Source organism: Octopus sinensis, linkage group LG11 (genome assembly GCF_006345805.1).
Source record: "Octopus sinensis linkage group LG11, ASM634580v1, whole genome shotgun sequence".
In the NCBI taxonomy this organism is placed as follows: domain Eukaryota; kingdom Metazoa; phylum Mollusca; class Cephalopoda; order Octopoda; family Octopodidae; genus Octopus; species Octopus sinensis.
Window position 1 is genome coordinate 24,702,835 of NC_043007.1, and position 21,045 is coordinate 24,723,879.

At 37.9% G+C, this 21,045-nt stretch overlaps 1 protein-coding gene across 2 annotated transcripts in view; it reads right to left on the bottom strand.

Moving 5' to 3' along the window:
* The window catches only part of LOC115217286 (dynein heavy chain 12, axonemal-like), a 432,620-nt gene that overhangs the window by 69,933 nt on the left and 341,642 nt on the right, over window positions 1-21,045 (bottom strand). For both annotated transcript variants that reach the window (XM_029786929.2, XM_036507253.1), the window contains one exon: window positions 9,867-10,100. In XM_029786929.2, the coding sequence (XP_029642789.1) occupies window positions 9,867-10,100 (234 nt within the window). The remainder of the gene's footprint in view (window positions 1-9,866; window positions 10,101-21,045) is intronic.

Sequence of the window (21,045 nt, forward strand, 5' to 3'; positions counted from 1 at the left end):
AGTGAGAGGTAGAGGGGAAGGAAGAAGGGACAGAGAGAAAGAGAAGGGGAATGAGAGGGAGAGGTGGAGGGAAAAAGCAAGAGTAGGTGAGAGGGAAGGGGAAAGAAGGAAGAGAGTGAGAGGGAGAGGTAGAGGGGAAGGAGGAAGGGAAAGAGTGAGAGAGAAAGAGAGGGAGAGAAAAAGCAAGAGTAGGCAGGAGGAAAGGAGAAAGAAGGAAGGCGAGAGAGGGAGGGGTAGAGGGGAAGGAGGAAGGGAGAGAGTGAGAGAGAAAGAGAGGAGGAATGAGAGGGAGAGGTGGAGGGAAAGAGCAAGAGTAGGCAGGAGGGAAGGAGAAAGAAGAGAGAGAGAGAGAGGTGAAAGGAAAGAGAGAGCGGGAGGGAAGACATGAGTGAGAGAGAGAGGGGAATGAGGAGAGGTGGAGGTAAAGAGCAAAAGTAGGAGTGAGAGAGAAAGGAGGGGAGGGAAGAAGGAAGGAAGAGAATGAAAGAGAGAGAGAGGTGGAGGGAAGCAGAAGGAAGAGAAACAGACAGACAGAGAGAGAATGGTTATTGAAAGATGGAATATGAAGAAGCAATAAGTTCCTGTTTGTAAAATTACTTGCATTAATCATACAGAAATTAAATATCTCTAAGATTCTGCAAACAACATTATTATTACTACTGCTACCAGAGTTGTTCTTTTTGTTATTGTTGATGTTAGCATTATTATTATTGTTGTTATGATTATTATTATTATTATTATTATTATTATTATTATTATTATATTATTATTATTATTATTATTAGTACTAATATTGGTGTTATTACTGTAATCATTATTATTATTCTGCCGAGGTCAAATTTGTCTTTCATCCTTTCGGGGGTCAATTAAATAAGTACCAGTTACGCACTGGGGTCGATGTAATCGACTTAATCCCTTCCCCCAAATTTGAGGCCTTGTGCTTCCAGTTCAAATTCCGCCGAGGTCGACTTTGCCTTTCATCCTTTCAGGGTTGACAAATTAAGTACCAGTTGCACACTGGTGATCAATCTAATCGACTGCTCCCCCAACTCCCCCAAAATTTCAGACCTTGTGCCTAGAGTAGAAAAGATTAATGTTATTATTATTATTATTATTATTATTATTATTACTATTATTATCATCATCGTTATTATTATTATTTAAATCATTTTATTCCATGTAATTCCCCACATTTTATGTCCATCTTTGTATCGTCCTCTACATCCGTTGCTCAGGTGTAAAAAATTATTATTATTATTATTATTATTATTATTATTATTATTATTGTTATTATTATTATTATTATTATTATTGTTATTATTATCATCGTCATCATCATCAATGCCATCATCGACATCATCATCATCAGCATAAAAAATATATAAGGTGGATGGATTTGTAAATAAAGATTATGTCTGCGGCTGTTTCAGGTTTCTTTCAATTTCTACTTAACACACACTTGCTAAATATTAAATGAGACAATAATATATAAACAAATGTAGAAATGTCCAATATGAAATAGTGACTTGTGAGAGAGAGGGGAGAGTATGAGAAAGAGAGAGAAAGAAAGGGAAAGTGTGAGAAAGGGAGTATGTGTGAGAGAGAGAGAATAAGAGGGTATGAGAAAGGGTGTGAGAGTGATAGAGAATGAGATGAAAAAATGAGAAGGAATAGAGAGAGGGGGAAGAGAGAGAAGAAGGGTATGAGAAGGAGAAACAGAGAGAGAAAGAGGTGAGACAAACAGAGCCAGAAAGAGAGTGTGAGAGAGAGGGAGAAAGTGAGAGAGAAAGGGAGAAAGTAAGAGTGAGAGGGAGAAAGTGAGAGAGAAAGGGAGAAAGTGAGAGAGAAAGGGAGAAAGTGAGAGAGAGAGGGAGAAAGTGAGAGAGAGAGAGAAAGTGAGGGAGAGAGGAGAAAGTGAGAGAGAGAGGAGAAAGTGAGAGAGAAGGAGAAAGTAAGAGTGAGAGGGAGAAAGTGAGAGAGAAAGGGAGAAGTGAGAGAGAGAGAAAGTGAGAGAGAAGGAGAAAGTGAGAGAGAGAGGGAGAAAGTGAGAGAGAGAGAAAGTGAGGGAGAGAGGGAGAAAGTGAGAGAGAGAAGGAGAAAGTGAGAGAGAAAGGGAGAAAGTGAGAGAGAGGGACGGAGAAAGTGAGAGAGAAAGGGAGAAAGTGAGAGAGAGAGGCAGAAAGTGAGAGAGAGAGAGAGAGGGAGAAAGTGAGAGAGAGAGAGAATAAGAAAGAGCCATAGGGGGTGCTACAGAGAGACAGAAAGAGATAGAAAGAGATAGTAAGAGCGAGAGAGAGAGAGAGAATAAAAGAATGAGTGAAAAAGAGAGAAAGAAAGAGTAAGAAAGAGAGAAAGAGAGAAAAAGTGTGTTGATTGAAAGAAAAAATAACATAAAGAATAAGAATGGTGAATCCTGAGTCAATAAATGTTTAGATTGTGCAAGGAAATAAAAATGACTTGAATTGAAGACTTGGAAAAGTTAAGTTTCCGCCAGTCTCGCTGCTGTTGTTGTTGTTGCTGTTGTTTGTGTTCTATTTATGTTGTTGTTGTTGTTGTTGTAGATGTTGGTGCTTCCTCTCCATCACCACTCCAGCACCTACCCACCTACCCTTCCTTTCAAGAATACCAGGCCGTCTTGTATGTAATCTATCGGTCACAACAATTGATCAGCCTTTCTCTGTCTCACTCTCTCTCTTGCTGTCTCTTATCTCTCTCTATCTCACTCTCTCTATCTTACTCTTTCTCTTTCATATACACACACAATCAACAACACACTCACACGCACACACACACTCACTCACATACACACACACACACACACACAGACATCTGAATTTAGTTATGAATAAACTCAACTTCATTTATGAAGTACATTTCTTTTTATCTTGCGTACATCCGTATGAGTATTTGTGTGTATGTGTGTATATATATGTATGTATGTATGCAAATATATAAATATATATATATTAAATATACAATATATATATATATCATCATCATCAACGGATATTAAATGATGAATATATATTGTATATTTATGTATGAATGGATGTAAACATATATATATATATATATATAATACATATATATATATTGTATTATATATATATATTTATTCTCTCTCTGTTTATTTCCTCGAGTTCCTTTCTGTTGAAGAGCGTAGGCTCAAAATGTAAAAGACTTTCTCACTTTTCCAAATGTTAAACAAATACACCTGTTTGTTGTTTATACACCTGTCTTCGTCTTTTGTTTTTCTGTAAATTTCAACTACATATATATATCTATATTTTATATCTATCTATATATATATATATATAGCTGTCCATTCATGCACTGTCTATTAACAGAACTGTGCTTTTGATAGTGGCTCAATGAGCCAGCTAGGCTTCTACATGTCTTTTTAGCAAGCCTTACATACTAACAAACCCACACATGCATACCAAAGTATACACAAATATATTCTGATGTGTACCATTGTGTCTCTTCTTTTCGCTACCAATATGCTTGCAAAGCCTCCTACATACACTGCAAGTTATGAAATCTTTTGTCACAACTAATGTCTAATGACTTTGTTAGTGATCATATTGTTTAGTACATATCTTTGAAAAACATAAACAATTGCATATAGTGAAGACTATACTCTTTTACTTGTTTCAGTCATTTGACTGTGGCCATGCTGAAGCACCGCCTTTAGTCGAGTAAATCAATTCCAGGACTTATTCTTTATAAACCTAGTACTTATTCTATCAGTCTCTTTTGCCAAACCGCTAAGTTACAGTAACACACCAGCATCGGTTGTCAAGAGATGTTGGGGGGACAAACACAGACACACACATATATATATATATACATATATACGACAGGCTTCTTTCAGTTTCCGTCAACCAAATCCACTCAAAAAGGCTTTGGTTGACCCAAGGCTATAGTAGAAGACACTTGCCCAAAGTGCCATACAGTGGGACTGAACCCGGAACCATGTGGTTGGTAAGCGAGCTACTTACCACATAGCCACTCCTGCACCTACTATACATTATAAATCATAAATTTCTTCTGCAACTTATCTTATATCTTTTGCTTGTTTCAGTCATTGGGTTATGGTCATGCTGGGGCACTACTTTCAAGGGTTCGGTTGAGCAAATCAACCTTGGTACTTGTTTTTTTCTTTCTTTTTTTTTTTTGTTTTCCTTAGTGTTTGGTACTTATTCTATTGGTCTCTTTTCCTCGACTGCGAAGTTATAGGAATGTAAACAAACCAACACTTGTCATGTGAGAGAGATAGACAGCCACAAAGACATAAACATGCGTATGCATGCATTGTGTGTGTGTGTGTGTCTGTGCATGTGTGTATGTGTGTGTGCGTGTTTAGGAAGGGCACTCAACAGTAAAACCCTGCCAAAACAGATACAAAAGTCTGATGTAGGGTCCTGCCTGGTCAGCTCCTGTCAAACTGTCTAACCCATCAATGATGATGATGAGGAGGAGTGGCTGTGTGGTAAGTAGCTTACTTACCAACCACATGGTTCCGGGTTCAGTCCCACTGCATGGCACCTTGGGCAAGTGTCTTTTACTATAGCTTCGGGCTGACCAAAGCCTTGTGAGTGGATTTGGTAGAGGGAAACCGAAAGAAGCCAAACATGTATATGTATACATATGTGTGTATGTTTGTCCCCCCAGCATCGCTGGACAACTGATGTTGATGTGTATACATCCCTGTAACTTAGCAGTTCGGCAAAAGAGACTGATAGAATAAGCACTAGGCTTACAAAGAATAAGTCCTGTGGTCAATTTGCTTGACTAAAGGCGGTGCTCCAGCATGACCGCAGTCAAATGACTGAAACATATATATATATATGCTCTTTACTCTTTTACTTGTTTCAGTCATTTGACTGCGGCCATGCTGGAGCACCACCTTTAGTCGAGCAAATCGACCCCAGGACTCTTTTGCCGAACTGCTAAGTTACGGGGACTAAACATGCCAGCATCAGTTATATATATATATATAATCTCTCTCTCTCTCTATATATATATATATATATAATCTTTTACTTGTTTCAGTCATTAGACTAAGACCATACCTTAGAGAAATTTCAGCAGAATGAACCGGACCCAGTACTTTGCTAAACCGCTAAGTTATGGGGACATAAACATACCAACACCAGTTGTCAAGCAATGGTAGGGGACAATCATAGACACATGCACACACATACATATATACATAAAACAGGCTTCTTTCAGTTTTCGTCTCCCAAATCCACTCATAAGGCTTTTGTTGGCCTGAGGCTATAGTAGAAGACACTTGCCCAAGGCACCATATGTTAGGGGAAACAAGCTTCTTATTTCTTTACTGCCCACAAAGGGCTACACACAGAGGGGACAAACAAGGACAGACAAGCAGATTAAGTCGATTATATCGACCCCAGTGCATAACTGGTACTTAATTAATCGACCCCGAAAGGATGAAAGGCAAAGTCGACTTCGGTGGAATTTGAACTCAGAACATAGCGGCAGACGAAATACGGCTACGCATTTCGTCCAGCGTGCTAACGCTTCTACCAGCTTGCTGCTTCTTACCACACAGCCACACCTGTCCTCACTTAAATTCTACATGCAAATTGCATGTTTTTTTTTCAAAAAATACATTCATGCTGTTCTTTATCTGTTGAAACCTCACTCCACAATTTGTGGCATTCAAAAGCATTTCTTTCTAAGTCAACTTCACTTATTTTAAATGGATCAAACAAATCTTCTCTCCTACATCAATTCACCACATGTTGCATTCCTTTACCATTTCTTCCACAAAGTTCAATCCCTTGAGATCTACTTTCACCACTTTTGCCCATGATTTTCTAGTTCTTCATCCCACAGGTTCCTTCCATTTAGATATCTTGGCACTTCTTTATTTATTTACCATTAACTAAACATATTACATGTTCATACAACTGCAGATATTTTTTTCTCTTCTGCACTGGAGCTGATCCCTATTGCATCCAGTTATCTATTTTTACTCAATATATTTGTACTTCGCCGTTCATGTACACAAACATTGTACATTATACATTCATTTAAAGCACACTCACTTTATTTCTTTCTAAGCCTTTACACATCTTCTACATTCAATTCTCAAGTTTCTCAATCATTCACCATCACACTTTGTATGTAAGCATCCTACAATCCACTCTTCACTTAGAGAGAGAAACCTTTTTTTGCCAGCAGAGATAATGGCTCCCTGAACTTTTTTCTAACTTGTCCTTACTCTTGCAACTCAGTTTTTCAAAGAATCCATCTCCATTGTTAATCAGACCATCTAGATAAGAGAAGTTGATGGTCACTGCAGACACTTCTGAGCAAATGAAAGAATCCATTTCACAATTGTTCTTATTACTAACTGCTCTTATGCATCTGCCTAGGGCTGAATTATGACCCATAGAGGCACTTAAAAGATTTTGGTGCCCCTGTATATAAGTAATTCAAAATATAAACAATAATAAGCCATCAAATAAATTTTTAATTTCCAAAATAAAACAGAACCAACAGTAAGATAGAAAATAATTTTTATCTTTGTTTACTTTCACTTTATATTTATACAGGGTGGACCAAAATGATCTGACACATTTGGAGGCTTAATAAAAGCACAAGAAATAATGAAAAGAAAAATTTTATTTTCTGAATGTGCATATAATGCCATTTTACTTCATTAAGTTTTAAAAATTAAATCAGCTAAATGCTTCCCATCATTGTCAACACACTGTTGGAGATGCTCATGAAAGTTATCGATAACTCTATGGATCATTTCTTCTGGAATGGTTGCTATTTCTACACAAATTGTGCGTTTTAATTCATCAATAGATTGAGGGCGATGACTGAATAATTTTGATTTTAAATATCCCCACAAGAATAAATCACATTTTACCGTTCCAGAAGAAATGATCCATAGAGTTATCGATAACTTTCATGAATGTCTCCAACAGTGTGTTGACAATGATGGAAGCATTTAGCTGATTTAATTTTTAAAACTTAATGAAATAAAATGGCATTACATGTACATTCAGAAAATAAAATTTTTCGTTTCATTATTTCTTATTTTGTGCTTTTATTAAGCCTCCAAATGTGTTAGATCATTTTAGTCCACCCTGCATTTGAAAAGTTTGTTCCTATCTTTTTTAAATTGCAAAGTCTCTATTACACCATGAACACTTTGAAATTATATTTTATATTTCTCATCATATAAGCCACTTTGAATATTATTTTAGCAAGCTTAACGGGATTTCTTTTGTGCCATAAGCCATTTACCATTTCTGTAGTACCCCCCAACCTGTTTACCTTGATGCCCTAAGCACATGCTTATTTTGCTTAATGGTTAATCCAGCTCTGCATCTGCCAAATACAAAGTCTTCCTTTACTATCAGCCTGCCTATGATCTTACTGCATCTTCTACATGCTCATAGTTTACATTGGATGGCCACTTCCAAGCTGATTGTGGTGTTGGCGGTCAGTGTTATGGGCTGTGATGGCTATGTGGTGTTGGTGGAGAGGATGACAGATGAAGTGGGCGGAAGTAGGGCTTACAGGGGCCAGTGGAAGAGTGAAGGGCGCATGTGTGGCAGGAAGCACATGTGGTCAGCGAGGAAGCGTGGTCAGTTCCAGGACATGTTGAATTCATGAGAGACCGCTGATTTCGCCAGGTAAGGCCTTTTGTATTTCTTTCTCCCGTTGCTTCTTTTTCTGTTGTTCTTTTCCTCCATCACACTACACTGATATTAGAATCCTGTCTTCTTTCCTGCTAAGACTTTAATCTTGGCAATGTTTTATTTTGCAGATCCTCAATTCTAAGCTTTCTCCCATGCAGGGAATGTCTTTTCTAAGAAATTCTTTTTAATTCTCTTTGACAAATTTGGCTCTGAGACGTAGGGCGACAGTATACAGGAATTCCCACAGACAGCTGGTCATGGAGAACTAGGAACAAAATAGGTTACAGACAAAAACCAAATCTTGATGGACATCCTCATGTGCACCAAATCCCTCAGTGCTCATTTCCCAAATCACTTTGCTGGTGGCATCTCTGCATATCGCACTGCATACCTCTTATAATCTACATCTAGTCTTGTTAGCAATCATAAGATTGCAGAGATTGACCTTTGCAACAGACCATTTCCAGATCAACGAATGATAGTTATAGGAGTTTATGCTTAGCTAAGAACATCTATGAAGAGTGCATCAGTAGTTCCATAGTTTAACATAAAACCAAACTGGATTCCATTTAATTAATAAGCAACAACAATAACAACAATCCTTTCTATAATCAGTACAAAACCTGAAATTTTGGGGCAGGTAATGAGTTGATTGCATTGGCACCAGTGCATAACTGGTATTTATTTTATTGACCCCAGAAGGCAGAAAGGTAAAGTTGACCTTGGCAGAATTTGAACTCAGAACATAAAGACGGGTGAAATGTCATTAAACATTTTGCTTGGCTTCCTAACGACTCTGCCAGTTCACCATCTTAATAATATTAATAATAATAATAATAATAATAATAATGATAATGATAATAATAATAATAATAATAATAATAATAATAATAATAATAATGACAAGGAAAACAAACTTTGTTGGATCATAGATATAGCATGCCCAGCTGACAACAAGGTATGCAATAAGGAAGAAAGAAAAGTTGAGAGATATGACAGGTTAGCTTGGGAAGTTAAGCAGTTGTGGCCGATGAAAAAGGTAGAAGTAGTACCAATAATTGTCGGAGCCCTGGGAACAGTGAGCAAAAATCTCGAGAAGTACATGGAAGAAATAGGGGCTGCAATAAGGGTGGAGCACTTGCAGAAAACAGCACTGCTTGGAAGCACTCGAATACTCCGGCAGGAGCTCGAAAAATAAGAGGTGTTACCTTAGTTCACTTGTAGTGAACAGCTGACAGTGTAGCACATCTCCAGCATTAGAAGCTGTGCAAAGGCAATAATAATGAAAATTTATGGTTTGAAATTTTGGCACAAGGCCAGCCATTTCGGGGGAGGAGATAAGTTGATTACATTAACCCCCCCCCCCCCACACACACACACACTGCTTAACTGGTTCTTATTTTATTGACTGTGAAAGGATGAAAGGCAAAGTTGATCTTGGCAGAATTTGAATTCAGAATATAAAAAAAGACAAAATGCCAACTCACTGCCTTAACCCTTTCATTACCGTATTTCTGTTGAGATTCTCTGTGTTTCTTTCAATTAATTTTAAATATAACAAAAAAATGTAGTAAAATAACTTAGTTATCATTAAGCTAGTGTTAGGAATATAAATTGCGACCAAGGTTTGGTGGAAGATTTTAATTCAGAACTTTTGAAAACAAGACATTTGTACTACAGAACCAGAGGCAGTTTCAGCTGGGTTGATATCGAAAGGGTTAATAATAGGCGCAGGAGTGGCTGCATGGTAAGTAACTTGCTTACCAACCACATGGTTCCGGGTTCAGTCCCACTGCATGGCACCTTGGGCAAGTGTCTTTTACCATAGCCGCGGGCCGGCCAAAGCCTTGTGAGTAGAATTGGTAGACGGAAACTGAAAGAAGCCTGTCGTATATATGTGTATATATATATATATATATATATATATATGTGTGTGTGTGTGTGTGTGTGTTTGTGTGTCTGTATTTATCCTCCCAACATCGCTTGACAACTGATGGTGGTGTGTTTACATCCCCGTAACTTAGCGGTTCAGCAAAAGAGACTGATAGAATAAGTACTAGGCTTATGAAGAATAAGTCCTGGGATTGATTTGCTCAACTAAAGGCGGTGCTCCAAGTAAAAGAGTAAAAAAATAACAGAAATAATAACAGTTAAATTAGTAAGACAGTCTGATGTTACCTTGATGAATTCCACATAATCGTCATATGTGCCCTTCTGAGGGGCATAGTAAATACCACTGGAGGAGAACCTATATTTGGTTTCCTTTATAATTGCTGGGGTGTAAAAGTCTGCTAGAATGGTCAACAAGCAACGCCTGTCCCAGGAATCAGTGACACGTCCTCCATAGTTACATTCTCCAGTCATGTATGTGATGGCTTCAAACGGAACCTCTGAGTATTCCTTGATGAACATCTGAAAAGTAAAAAATCCAATGTTTGAGGGAAGAAAAACCTGCAGGTGATCTCTGCTCAAGTTAATATCTCACATATAAGCACAGGTGTGATTAATAGGCTTGTTTCCGAGTCATGTGGTCTTGGGGGTTCAGTTCCACTGTGTGGCACAATGGATAAGTGGTTTCTACTATAGCCCCAGGCCAACAAAAGCCTTGTGAGTAGAGGAGGAGAGACATGGGATGGAAAGTAGCTGAAGAGGTTACAGAACGTGTGACAAAAGATTTAAGACAAAGGACACAAAAATAAGAACATTTATGAAGCCGAAGTGAAGGACAAATATGAAGCTTGTGTGTTTATTTGGCCAAAAAACAAAGAGAAAAAAAAATCACCATCCTGAAATATAAGAATATCTGTTTCACATCAGAAATCATGCAAAACAAATATATAAATGAAATAAGACAGAAATATATATATATATATCGTTAGCAACTACATACAACTTTTCTCTCCTTGTTTTTTCTGTGTCCCTTTCTGTAGAAGAGCGTAGGCTCGAAACATAAAAGACTTTTTCTATTCCTGAGCGTTATACTAATACATCTGTTTGTTTTGTACACCACCTGTCTTCGTCTTTTGTTTTTTTCGTAAACTCTCCCTATATATATATAATATATATATATATATAATATATATATATATATACATACACACACACACACACACATATATATATATATACATACACACACACATATACATATATATATAATCAGATAGTATCTAAATGGCAAGGGAACAAGAAATTACGTAGAAGTTCATTACATAGTTTCTTGTTTCCTTGTACACTCTCTACTCAACAAATGCTTTATTCTGAAGCATATGTTATACTGAGTTCTAATCCCAGGTTATCAGTATCACTATGCCCAAGTGAAATTTTAAAATACTTACATCATCATCATCGTTTAACGTCTGCTTTCCATGCAGCATGGGTTGGACGATTTGACTGAGGACTGGTGAACCAGATGGCTGCACCAGGCTCCAATCTTGATCTGGCAGAGTTTCTACAGCTGGATGCCCTTCCTAACGCCAACCACTCCTAGAGTGTAGTGGATGCTTTTATGTGCCACCTGCACGAGGGCCAGTCAAGTGGTACTGGCAATGGCCACGCTCAAATGATGCTTTTTATGTGCCACCTGCACAGGAGCCAGTCCAGCGGCACTGGCAATGACCTTGCTCGAATGTTTATATATATATATATATAAAATTGTTTTTAAGTTTTTTTACCCGATCACTTGGAAGTGGTCAGGTCGAACCTAAGATGTTAGACATTATATAACTTGGTATAAGAAGAGACAAAAATATAGATCATCATTTTATATTTATGATTTACATCAACATAATAAATAAATAAATACATACATAGGTATAACATAAAATTACATGAAGACAAGGAACATATCTATATATTATTTAGAAAGAAATAATCTGCTCATTTGCTCATTTCTGTACTACTAATACATGCGTATGTATTCATCTAATTCATTGGGATAATTAGACATATTAGAATGTTTACCAGCTGATGTCTGTCTCAATTTTGTATCCTCTCCACTTTCTTATTTGCCATATATATATATATATATATATATGGTTGGCGTTAGGAAGGGCATCCAGCCGTAGAAACACTGCCAGATCTGACTGGCCTGGTGCAGCCTTCGGGCTTGCCAGACCCCAGTTGAACCGTCCAACCCATGCTAGCATGGAAAGCGGACATTAAACGATGATGATGATGATGATGATGATGATGATGATACACACACACAACTGCAAAGTAGCTAGTTAGAAAACTGAAGTGGCAATATATATATATATATATATATATATATATATACATACATATTTATATATATGCATATGTATATGTGTATTTGTATGTACTCTTGTCTCGACATCACATAATGGATGTATATTAAGCATCTTCAACATCATCAACATACAAGCGAGATTGTTCATTTCCAGTCTTCTGTAAAAAGAAACATGTCTAACTATGGGAAAACACGACCTTACTTTGAAACAGGTGAGTGTTGATGACAAGAAGGGAATCTAGCCATAGTGACTCTGCTTCAACAAATTTCATCTGACCCTTGAAAGCATGGAAAAGTGGATGTTAAGTGGTGATGGTGATGCAAATGATGATACTTGAAATATAGATCCACACAACATAGTAAGGAAGTCTCCCCAAACTTGATGTTGCCATCCATCCTTCTGGGCCCACAAACCCACTGGCCCTGATGTTACTGTTTTATCCTTCAGGTGTCAAAAATTTAATTACCAGGCATCATAAGGGTGAGAGTTGTTATAGTTTAACCTTAAGCAGCCCTGATCCAGTAGACATACCAGAGATGCTCCAGCCATGACCATCCCGTCTTTTATTCAGATATACTGCATCTAGGATTATATTAGTCAGTGTATCCTTCCTGGTTGTTTAACTCAAGGTCAGCCTTGATCCAGCAGACCTTTGACCAAAGACATTCCAGCTGTGACTATCCTACTTCGTTTTTTATATCAGGAAGTACTAATGACTCCTTTATTTAAGAAAATATGATGCAAGTTGAGAGAGATTTAGCTACTATTTCTAGCAGGTTGGGTAACTGTATAGAAGCTCTCACAATTTCATTGTTTTACTTCAATTGTTCCTCTTTGCTTATAATTCTGTCATTTTTAACAATTAAGCCAACCTCAAGTAATAGCTAAACCATTTGTTTTTATAACGTGAACCCAACTTTTAAGGATTAAATAACAGGATATGATAGGATCTGAAATATGAAACAATTTAAGGGCCTCAGTTTGGCTCTAGTTTTATGGTCTGAAGTGGATGAGAGATAAACATTTTCCATGATAAGATACAATTTCTCGCACAGTTAACATTCTCAGATGATCTAGTGTTTTGTAGGTGAACAGAATTAAGTAGAATATAATGTTTCTGTATTTTTTTTTTGGCACCCGTGCCAGTGGAGCGCAGTCAGCTCCATCCGAGTGGGATCACTGCCAGAGCAGCTGTCTGGCTTCCGTGCCAGTGGCACGTAAAAAGCACCATTTGAGCATGATCATTACCAGTGTCACCTTTCAGGCACATGAACAAAACATTCAAGTGAGGTCGTTGCCAGTGCCGTTGGACTGACTCCTGTGCAGGTGGCACGTAAAAAAACACCATTTCGAGCATGGCCATTGCCGGTACTGCCAGACTGGCCCTCATGCCGGTGGTACGTAAAAGCACCCACTACACCCTCAGAGTGGTTGGCATTAGGAAGGGCATCCAGCTGTAGAAACTCTGCCAGATCAGATTGGAGCCTGGTGCAGCCATCTGGTTTGCCAGTCCTCAATCAAATCGTCCACCCATGCTAGCATGGAAAGTGGACGTTAAATGATGACGACGACGCTGATGATGATGATGACACTGTGATGAGAGATAACTCTCCTCTAGGATAAGACACAGTCTATCACAGTTAACATGACTGGATAATCTTGTAGTCATTCCTATACAGCTGTTCCCGAAAAGGAATGAATAAGACAGCAATGTCTGCACATCCATGATGGTACAATTGGCCACAGAACCAAAGATATCCACTGTGAGTATTAAAGAAAAAAAATATTAAAAAATAGAATCTGTTCACATAATCTATAGACAGGTAGCTGGGTATCTTCACTGGCAAATTTTCAGACATTTGAAAATAGATATAACAGAAAGATGGTACCAAACCAGCATAATTCTGAGAATATCCTGGAAAAAGTCTTATTCCAAAGCAAAAAAAAAAAAAAAAGAAAAGAAATAAAAGGAAAAAAACCCTAAAAAAGACATGAATAACAATCTTTATGAATTAGCATAACCACTTATTTTCTAGTGTGCATGCATGCACACAGCTGCAATCGCACATGCAAACCCGTATATACAAATACGCACATAATTACATCATTAGTTATATGAGGAGGGAACATAGCCAATATCAAAAAAATTGATTAAATGTCTAAATGTCCGAGATGAGTTGTTGTTATGATTATAATTTTACAGACTATTAACCTCATCTGTATATGTATATATACACACACACATATATACACACACACACATATATATATATACACACACACATATACATACACATGAGGTTAATAATCTTTTATATATATATATAAATATAAATATATATGTATATATATATATATATATATATATATATATATATATATAGGTGTGGCTGTGCGGTAGGAAGCTTGTTTCCCAACCACCTGGTTCCAGTTCAGTCCTGCTGTGAGGCACTTTAGGCAAATTTCTTCGACTGTAGCCTCGGGCTGACCAAAGCCTTGTGAGTAGATTTGGTTGATGGAAACTGAAAGAAGCCCATCTTATATACTCTCTCTCTTTTCTCTTTTACTCTTTTACTTGTTTCAGTCATTTGACTGCGGCCATGCTGGAGCACCGCCTTTAGTCGAGCAAATCGAGCCCGGGACTTATTCTTTTGTAAGCCCAGTACTTATTCTATCGGTCTCTTTTGCCGAACTGCTAAGTGACGGGGACGTAAACACACCAGCATCGGTTGTCAAGCAATGCTAGGGGGACAAACACAGACACACAAACATATACACACACATACATATATATATATATATACATATATACAACAGGCTTCTTTCAGTTTCCGTCTACCAAATCCACTCACAAGGCTTTGGTGGGCCCGAGGCTATAGCAGAAGACACTTGCCCAAGGTGCCACGCAGTGGGACTGAACCCGGAACCATGTGGTTGGTAAACAAGCTACTTACCACACAGCCACTCCTGTGTGTGTGTGCGATTGTCTACCACTACTGCTTGACAACTGGTGTTGGTGTGTTTACATCCCTGCAACTTAGCAGTTCAGCAAAAGAAACTGAGAATGAGTACCAGGCTTAGAAATAAGTACTGGATGGGAGAGTCAATTTATGTGACTAAAATTCCTGAAGGTGATGCTGAAGCATGGCCACTGCCAAAAGACCAAAAAGATAAAATGATGAAAAATATATATATATATGTATTGGATGTGTGGTTAAGAAGTTCTTTTCCAAACCAAGTGGTTTCAGGTTCATCCCCACTGTATGGCACTTTGTGCAAGTGTCTTCTACTATGGCCTTGGGCTGAACAAAGCCTTATAAATGAAATAAGTATAAGGAATAGCTGAGTGAGTAGTGCCTGAGTGACAGATGAGATGAGTGGGTGCTACGAAGATGAGTAGTGGTGGTGGGATACATCATCATCATCATCATCATCGTTTAACGTCCGTTTTCCGCGCTAGCACGGGTTGGACGGTTCGACCGGGGTCTGGGGAGCCAGGGTCTGCTCCAGGCTCCAGTCTGATCTGGCAGTGTTTCTACAGCTGGATGCCCTTCCTAACGCCAACCACTCCACGAGTGTAGTGGTGCTTTTTACGTGCCACCTGCACAGGTGCCAGAGGGGTCTGGCATCGGCCACGATCGGTTGGTGCTTTTTATGTGCCACCGGCACAGAAGCCATTCGAGGCGGGGCTGGCATCGGCCACGATCGGTTGGTGCTTTTTATGTGCCACCGGCACAGAAGCCATTCGAGGCGGGGCTGGCATCGGCCACGTTCGGATGGTGCTTTTTATGTGCCACCAGCACAGAAGCCAGTCGAGGCGGCACTGGCAATGGCCACGTTCGGATGGTGCTACATTAGGGACAAATTAGGTGCAGTACACAGATATAACCAATATATTTTTAGGGCCTCATTCTTGCTTAGATGGATGGTTCTTCTTGAGCACAGCAAATTGCAAATCACCTCAGTTCTTTGTCGACTTCATCATACATCATCCTAGGTCTCCCTCTTCCACAGGTTCCATTCAAGTTTAGTAATCAACACTTCGTTATGCAGCAGTCCTCATCCATACCCATCACACGACCATTCTGCAGCAATTTTCTCTCTCGCATGCTACAGCTGATGTTTGTTATGCCCAGTTTTTTTCTCAAAACACTTGTACTTTGTTGTACACATACTGATGCTGGCTGCACATCCAGAGAAGCATGCTAGCTCCATTTATCTATAGCTTCACATATCCTCTGCATTCAGGGCCATTTTGCTACCATGTAGCATTGCAGTTCATATCCAAGCTCTCCCTAACCACTAACTTGGTCACCTGAGTAATGGAAACTGCCTACTACTTCTGTGACATTTGGGAGAGTCTATTTTTGTACATTCCTGGTGTTTAATATATATATATGAAAAATATAATACAATATAATATATATATATATATGATAAAATATTAGGGAATAAATCCAAACTTACAGGGAAAAATCAGATTTAGGATTGAATCCAATTTTATAGTAAAATATTATATTATATTAAATTAGAGATAAAACCGCTATTAGGCAAATCATATATATTTAAAATAATATAAATTAATTAATCTTATGTATTGGCTTAAGTTTTTCATTGTATGATTTGCCTAATAGTGGTTTTATCTCTAATTTAATAATATATATATATATATATATATATATATGTATTGGATGTGTGGTTAAGAAGTTCTTTTCCAAACCAAGTGGTTTCAGGTTCATCCCCACTGTATGGCACTTTGTGCAAGTGTCTTCTACTATGGCCTTGGGCTGAACAAAGCCTTATAAATGAAATAAGTATAAGGAATAGCTGAGTGAGTAGTGCCTGAGTGACAGATGAGATGAGTGGGTGCTACGAAGATGAGTAGTGGTGGTGGGATACATCATCATCATCATCATCATCGTTTAACGTCCGTTTTCCGCGCTAGCACGGGTTGGACGGTTCGACCGGGGTCTGGGGAGCCAGGGGCTGCTCCAGGCTCCAGTCTGATCTGGCAGTGTTTCTACAGCTGGATGCCCTTCCTAACGCCAACCACTCCACGAGTGTAGTGGGTGCTTTTTACGTGCCACCTGCACAGGTGCCAGAGGGGTCTGGCATCGGCCACGATCGGTTGGTGCTTTTTATGTGCCACCGGCACAGAAGCCATTCGAGGCGGGGCTGGCATCGGCCACGTTCGGATGGTGCTTTTTACGTGCCACCAGCACAGAAGCCAGTCGAGGCGGCACTGGCAATGGCCACGTTCGGATGGTGCTACATTAGGGACAAATTAGGTGCAGTACACAGATATAACCAATATATTTTTAGGGCCTCATTCTTGCTTAGATGGATGGTTCTTCTTGAGCACAGCAAATTGCAAATCACCTCAGTTCTTTGTCGACTTCATCATACATCATCCTAGGTCTCCCTCTTCCACAGGTTCCATTCAAGTTTAGTAATCAACACTTCGTTATGCAGCAGTCCTCATCCATAACCATCACACGACCATTCTGCAGCAATTTTCTCTCTCGCATGCTACAGCTGATGTTTGTTATGCCCAGTTTTTTTCTCAAAACACTTGTACTTTGTTGTACACATACTGATGCTGGCTGCACATCCAGAGAAGCATGCTAGCTCCATTTATCTATAGCTTCACATATCCTCTGCATTCAGGGCCATTTTGCTACCATGTAGCATTGCAGTTCATATCCAAGCTCTCCCTAACCACTAACTTGGTCACCTGAGTAATGGAAACTGCCTACTACTTCTGTGACATTTGGGAGAGTCTATTTTTGTACATTCCTGGTGTTTAATATATATATATGAAAAATATAATACAATATAATATATATATATATATGATAAAATATTAGGGAATAAATCCAAACTTACAGGGAAAAATCAGATTTAGGATTGAATCCAATTTTATAGTAAAATATTATATTATATTAAATTAGAGATAAAACCGCTATTAGGCAAATCATATATATTTAAAATAATATAAATTAATTAATCTTATGTATTGGCTTAAGTTTTTCATTGTATGATTTGCCTAATAGTGGTTTTATCTCTAATTTAATAATATATATATATATATATATATATACATATATATATATATATATATATTATATATATATATATGCGTATATGCGTGTGTGTGTGTGTTAAATAAAACAAGACAGCAAAGCGAATGTTTCCCTCTATTTAACCATCTCACATCATCTCAGATAAAGGCATATCCCTAATATCCCAGAAACAGCTGTAAGGCTAACTTTCACTTTATAAATATCCTGAAAATTCCACACAGCCTTGGCTTTCTTGTCTCATTTTATTTAACATATATACATACATATATATATATATATCATTAACATGATATGGAACATCACAAAGAAAGAAAGGAGGGATAGATATAGATAAGAAGACAAAGTTTTAACATATTCAATAAAGGGAGCATTAAAAATAAAGTAGAAATAAGTATATGGTGAAACAGACAGGTACACATACAGATAGATATGTAAATTAGTGTTAATCTATTTAATTACAAATAAATATATAGTGAGACAGACAGAAAGATAGATAGATAAATGGGAGAGTTAGTGGTAACATATTTACTGCAAGTAAAGATCTGATCAGAAATAATTATGTGGTAAAGAAAAACCAACATTAGTCAATGGCGAATATTAGTTTGATTTTCCAGCAAGTATGGGAGACAACTAAGGACATGTTTAAACCATATTAAGACCTTGTCAGCAAAGTATAGAGACACTGCCAGATATGTCAAAATAAATGTACAAGACTATAAATTGGTTGGTGTAGATAAATAAAACTGCTCAAAGAATAAATATTATCTCGGAGATAATAATCGCATGGATGAAAAAAAAAGATGAAAAAAAAAATAGAACAAAAATAAGTTAGTGTTAATATATTTATTGCAGGGAACATTAAAAGGCTAACTAGAAATAATTTATACAGATACATCCTGACACATTCTTCCAAATAAGCCATTTTATATGCGTCCTTTAATACATGGTAATGCTTCTCCTCATGAGGAGGTGAATCAGAATGTCTCACACGGCTATATTGATGGATATATTCATGATATTGCTTTCTCTATGAATATTTTGACCTATGTAATTTATTGCTATATTTTGTGTTTTCACATATTTGCTTGTCTTTTATGCGGTTTTTATTTCTTTATGATTAATAATTGTGAGGTGAAGAATGTCATCTCAAGCAAGAAATTAACCATAAACTACCGTTCCTTGTTCCACAAGCATTATCTTCATTTTATTCATGTTAACATAGAGAACAGACAATGGATAATGACAGCATGCAAATAGCTATAATGAGATTTTCTTGTGGATGTCGTTTAACCACAGGCCATCTCTGACTGAGCAGGCAAATTATAAAAGCTGTTCCAGCTGTGACCCTCCCAGCATTTCTTAGTGCATCTAAGACCATTTTACTGATTTGGCATTCATTTTACTCAAAGTGTACCCCAACTGATTTGTATTTTGTCCATGTACTGTTTCCAGCATCTTGGATATTGGCAACATCATCATCATCATCATCTAACTTCTGCTTTCCATGCTAGCATGGGTTGGACGATTTTGACTGAGGGCTGGCGAACCAGATGGCTGCACCAGGCTCCAATCTTGATCTGGCAGAGTTTCTACAGCTGGATGCCCTTCCTAATGCCAACCACTCCAAGAGTATAGTGGGTGCTTTTTACGTGCCACCGGCCAGTCTGGCGGTACTGGCAACGACCTCGCCCGAATCTTTTTACACATGCCACCTGCACAGGTGCCAGTAAGGTGATGCTGGTAACGATCATGCTCGAATGGTGCCTTTTACGTGCCACTGGCACGATACCAATAAAGGAAATCAGTAGACTAGCAGAATCATCAGAGCATCATACAAAATACCTTGTGGTATTCAGGTATAACTCTTCTCATTCTGATTTCAAAACCTGTTGTGATCAACTATGTCTTATATCCTTCCAAGTTCAATAAAATAAAATACAATCAAATACTAGGGTTGATTTAATCAACTAACACCTTCCCCTTGAAGTTGTTGATCTCAAAATTACTATTATTTCCATTTCACTTCTCAGAGCTCTTGTCCCGGTTAATTCGGTTAATTGCCCCGGTTCACTTCTCAGAGATCACCTGCCCCGGTTAATTTGGTTAATTGCTCCGGTTCACTTCTCAGAGATCACCTGCCCCGGTTAATTTGGTTAATTGCTCCGGTTCACTTCTCAGAGATCACCTGTCCCAGTTAACTCTGTAAGCGTAGGAAACAACTTGTTGTCAAGATTCTCATAGGATCTCTTTCCATGATACATAACATCCAACTACCATTCTCAAAATCCTTGCTGTCCCAAATAAAGCAGTTCCCTGAGTATGTTCTACCCTCATGTCAATCCCAATTTTTCCAAGGAATTTTTCAAATCTGATTATTAATGTTCAGAGTGCCCCACAACTAACTACTGAGATAAAAATTACTTTCTTCATTGCTCACATTTGTGTAACTTGATCTTTTGGTGGCTTATACCTTATCATTACTAACTCCGTCTTAGCAAAAGTAGGGGTATTGTTTTCAGTAGTGCTTGTTTGTCTGTAGATGAGATAATACAGCTTTATATTTAAGAGATGAGGAATTATGTACATTATTTACAATTGATGGATAATTGTGGTTAAGAGCACGGGCTACTAACCACAAGATTCTGAGTTTGATTCCAGGCAGTGACCTGGATAATAATAATAATGATAATAATAATAATAATAATAATTATAATAACAACAACAACAACAATAATAACAATAATAACAACATCGAAAAATACCTTAGGAATGAGAATCCAGGTTCGAAATTTCCCCAAGACACCTGATGAAGGCTGGAGGGTATATCAGCCAAAATGTGTTAACAACAAACAAGACGAGGACAAATATCTGTCAAATGTAAATAATGTAAATAACATGGACAAGATATCTCAAGAATTGCTGGATGGATTTGGATGAAACTTTCAGGGATGTTTGGTCTCGTGACTGGCACAAACTGATTAGATTTTAGGACTGATCCAGAACTGGGCAAGGATTCTCGAT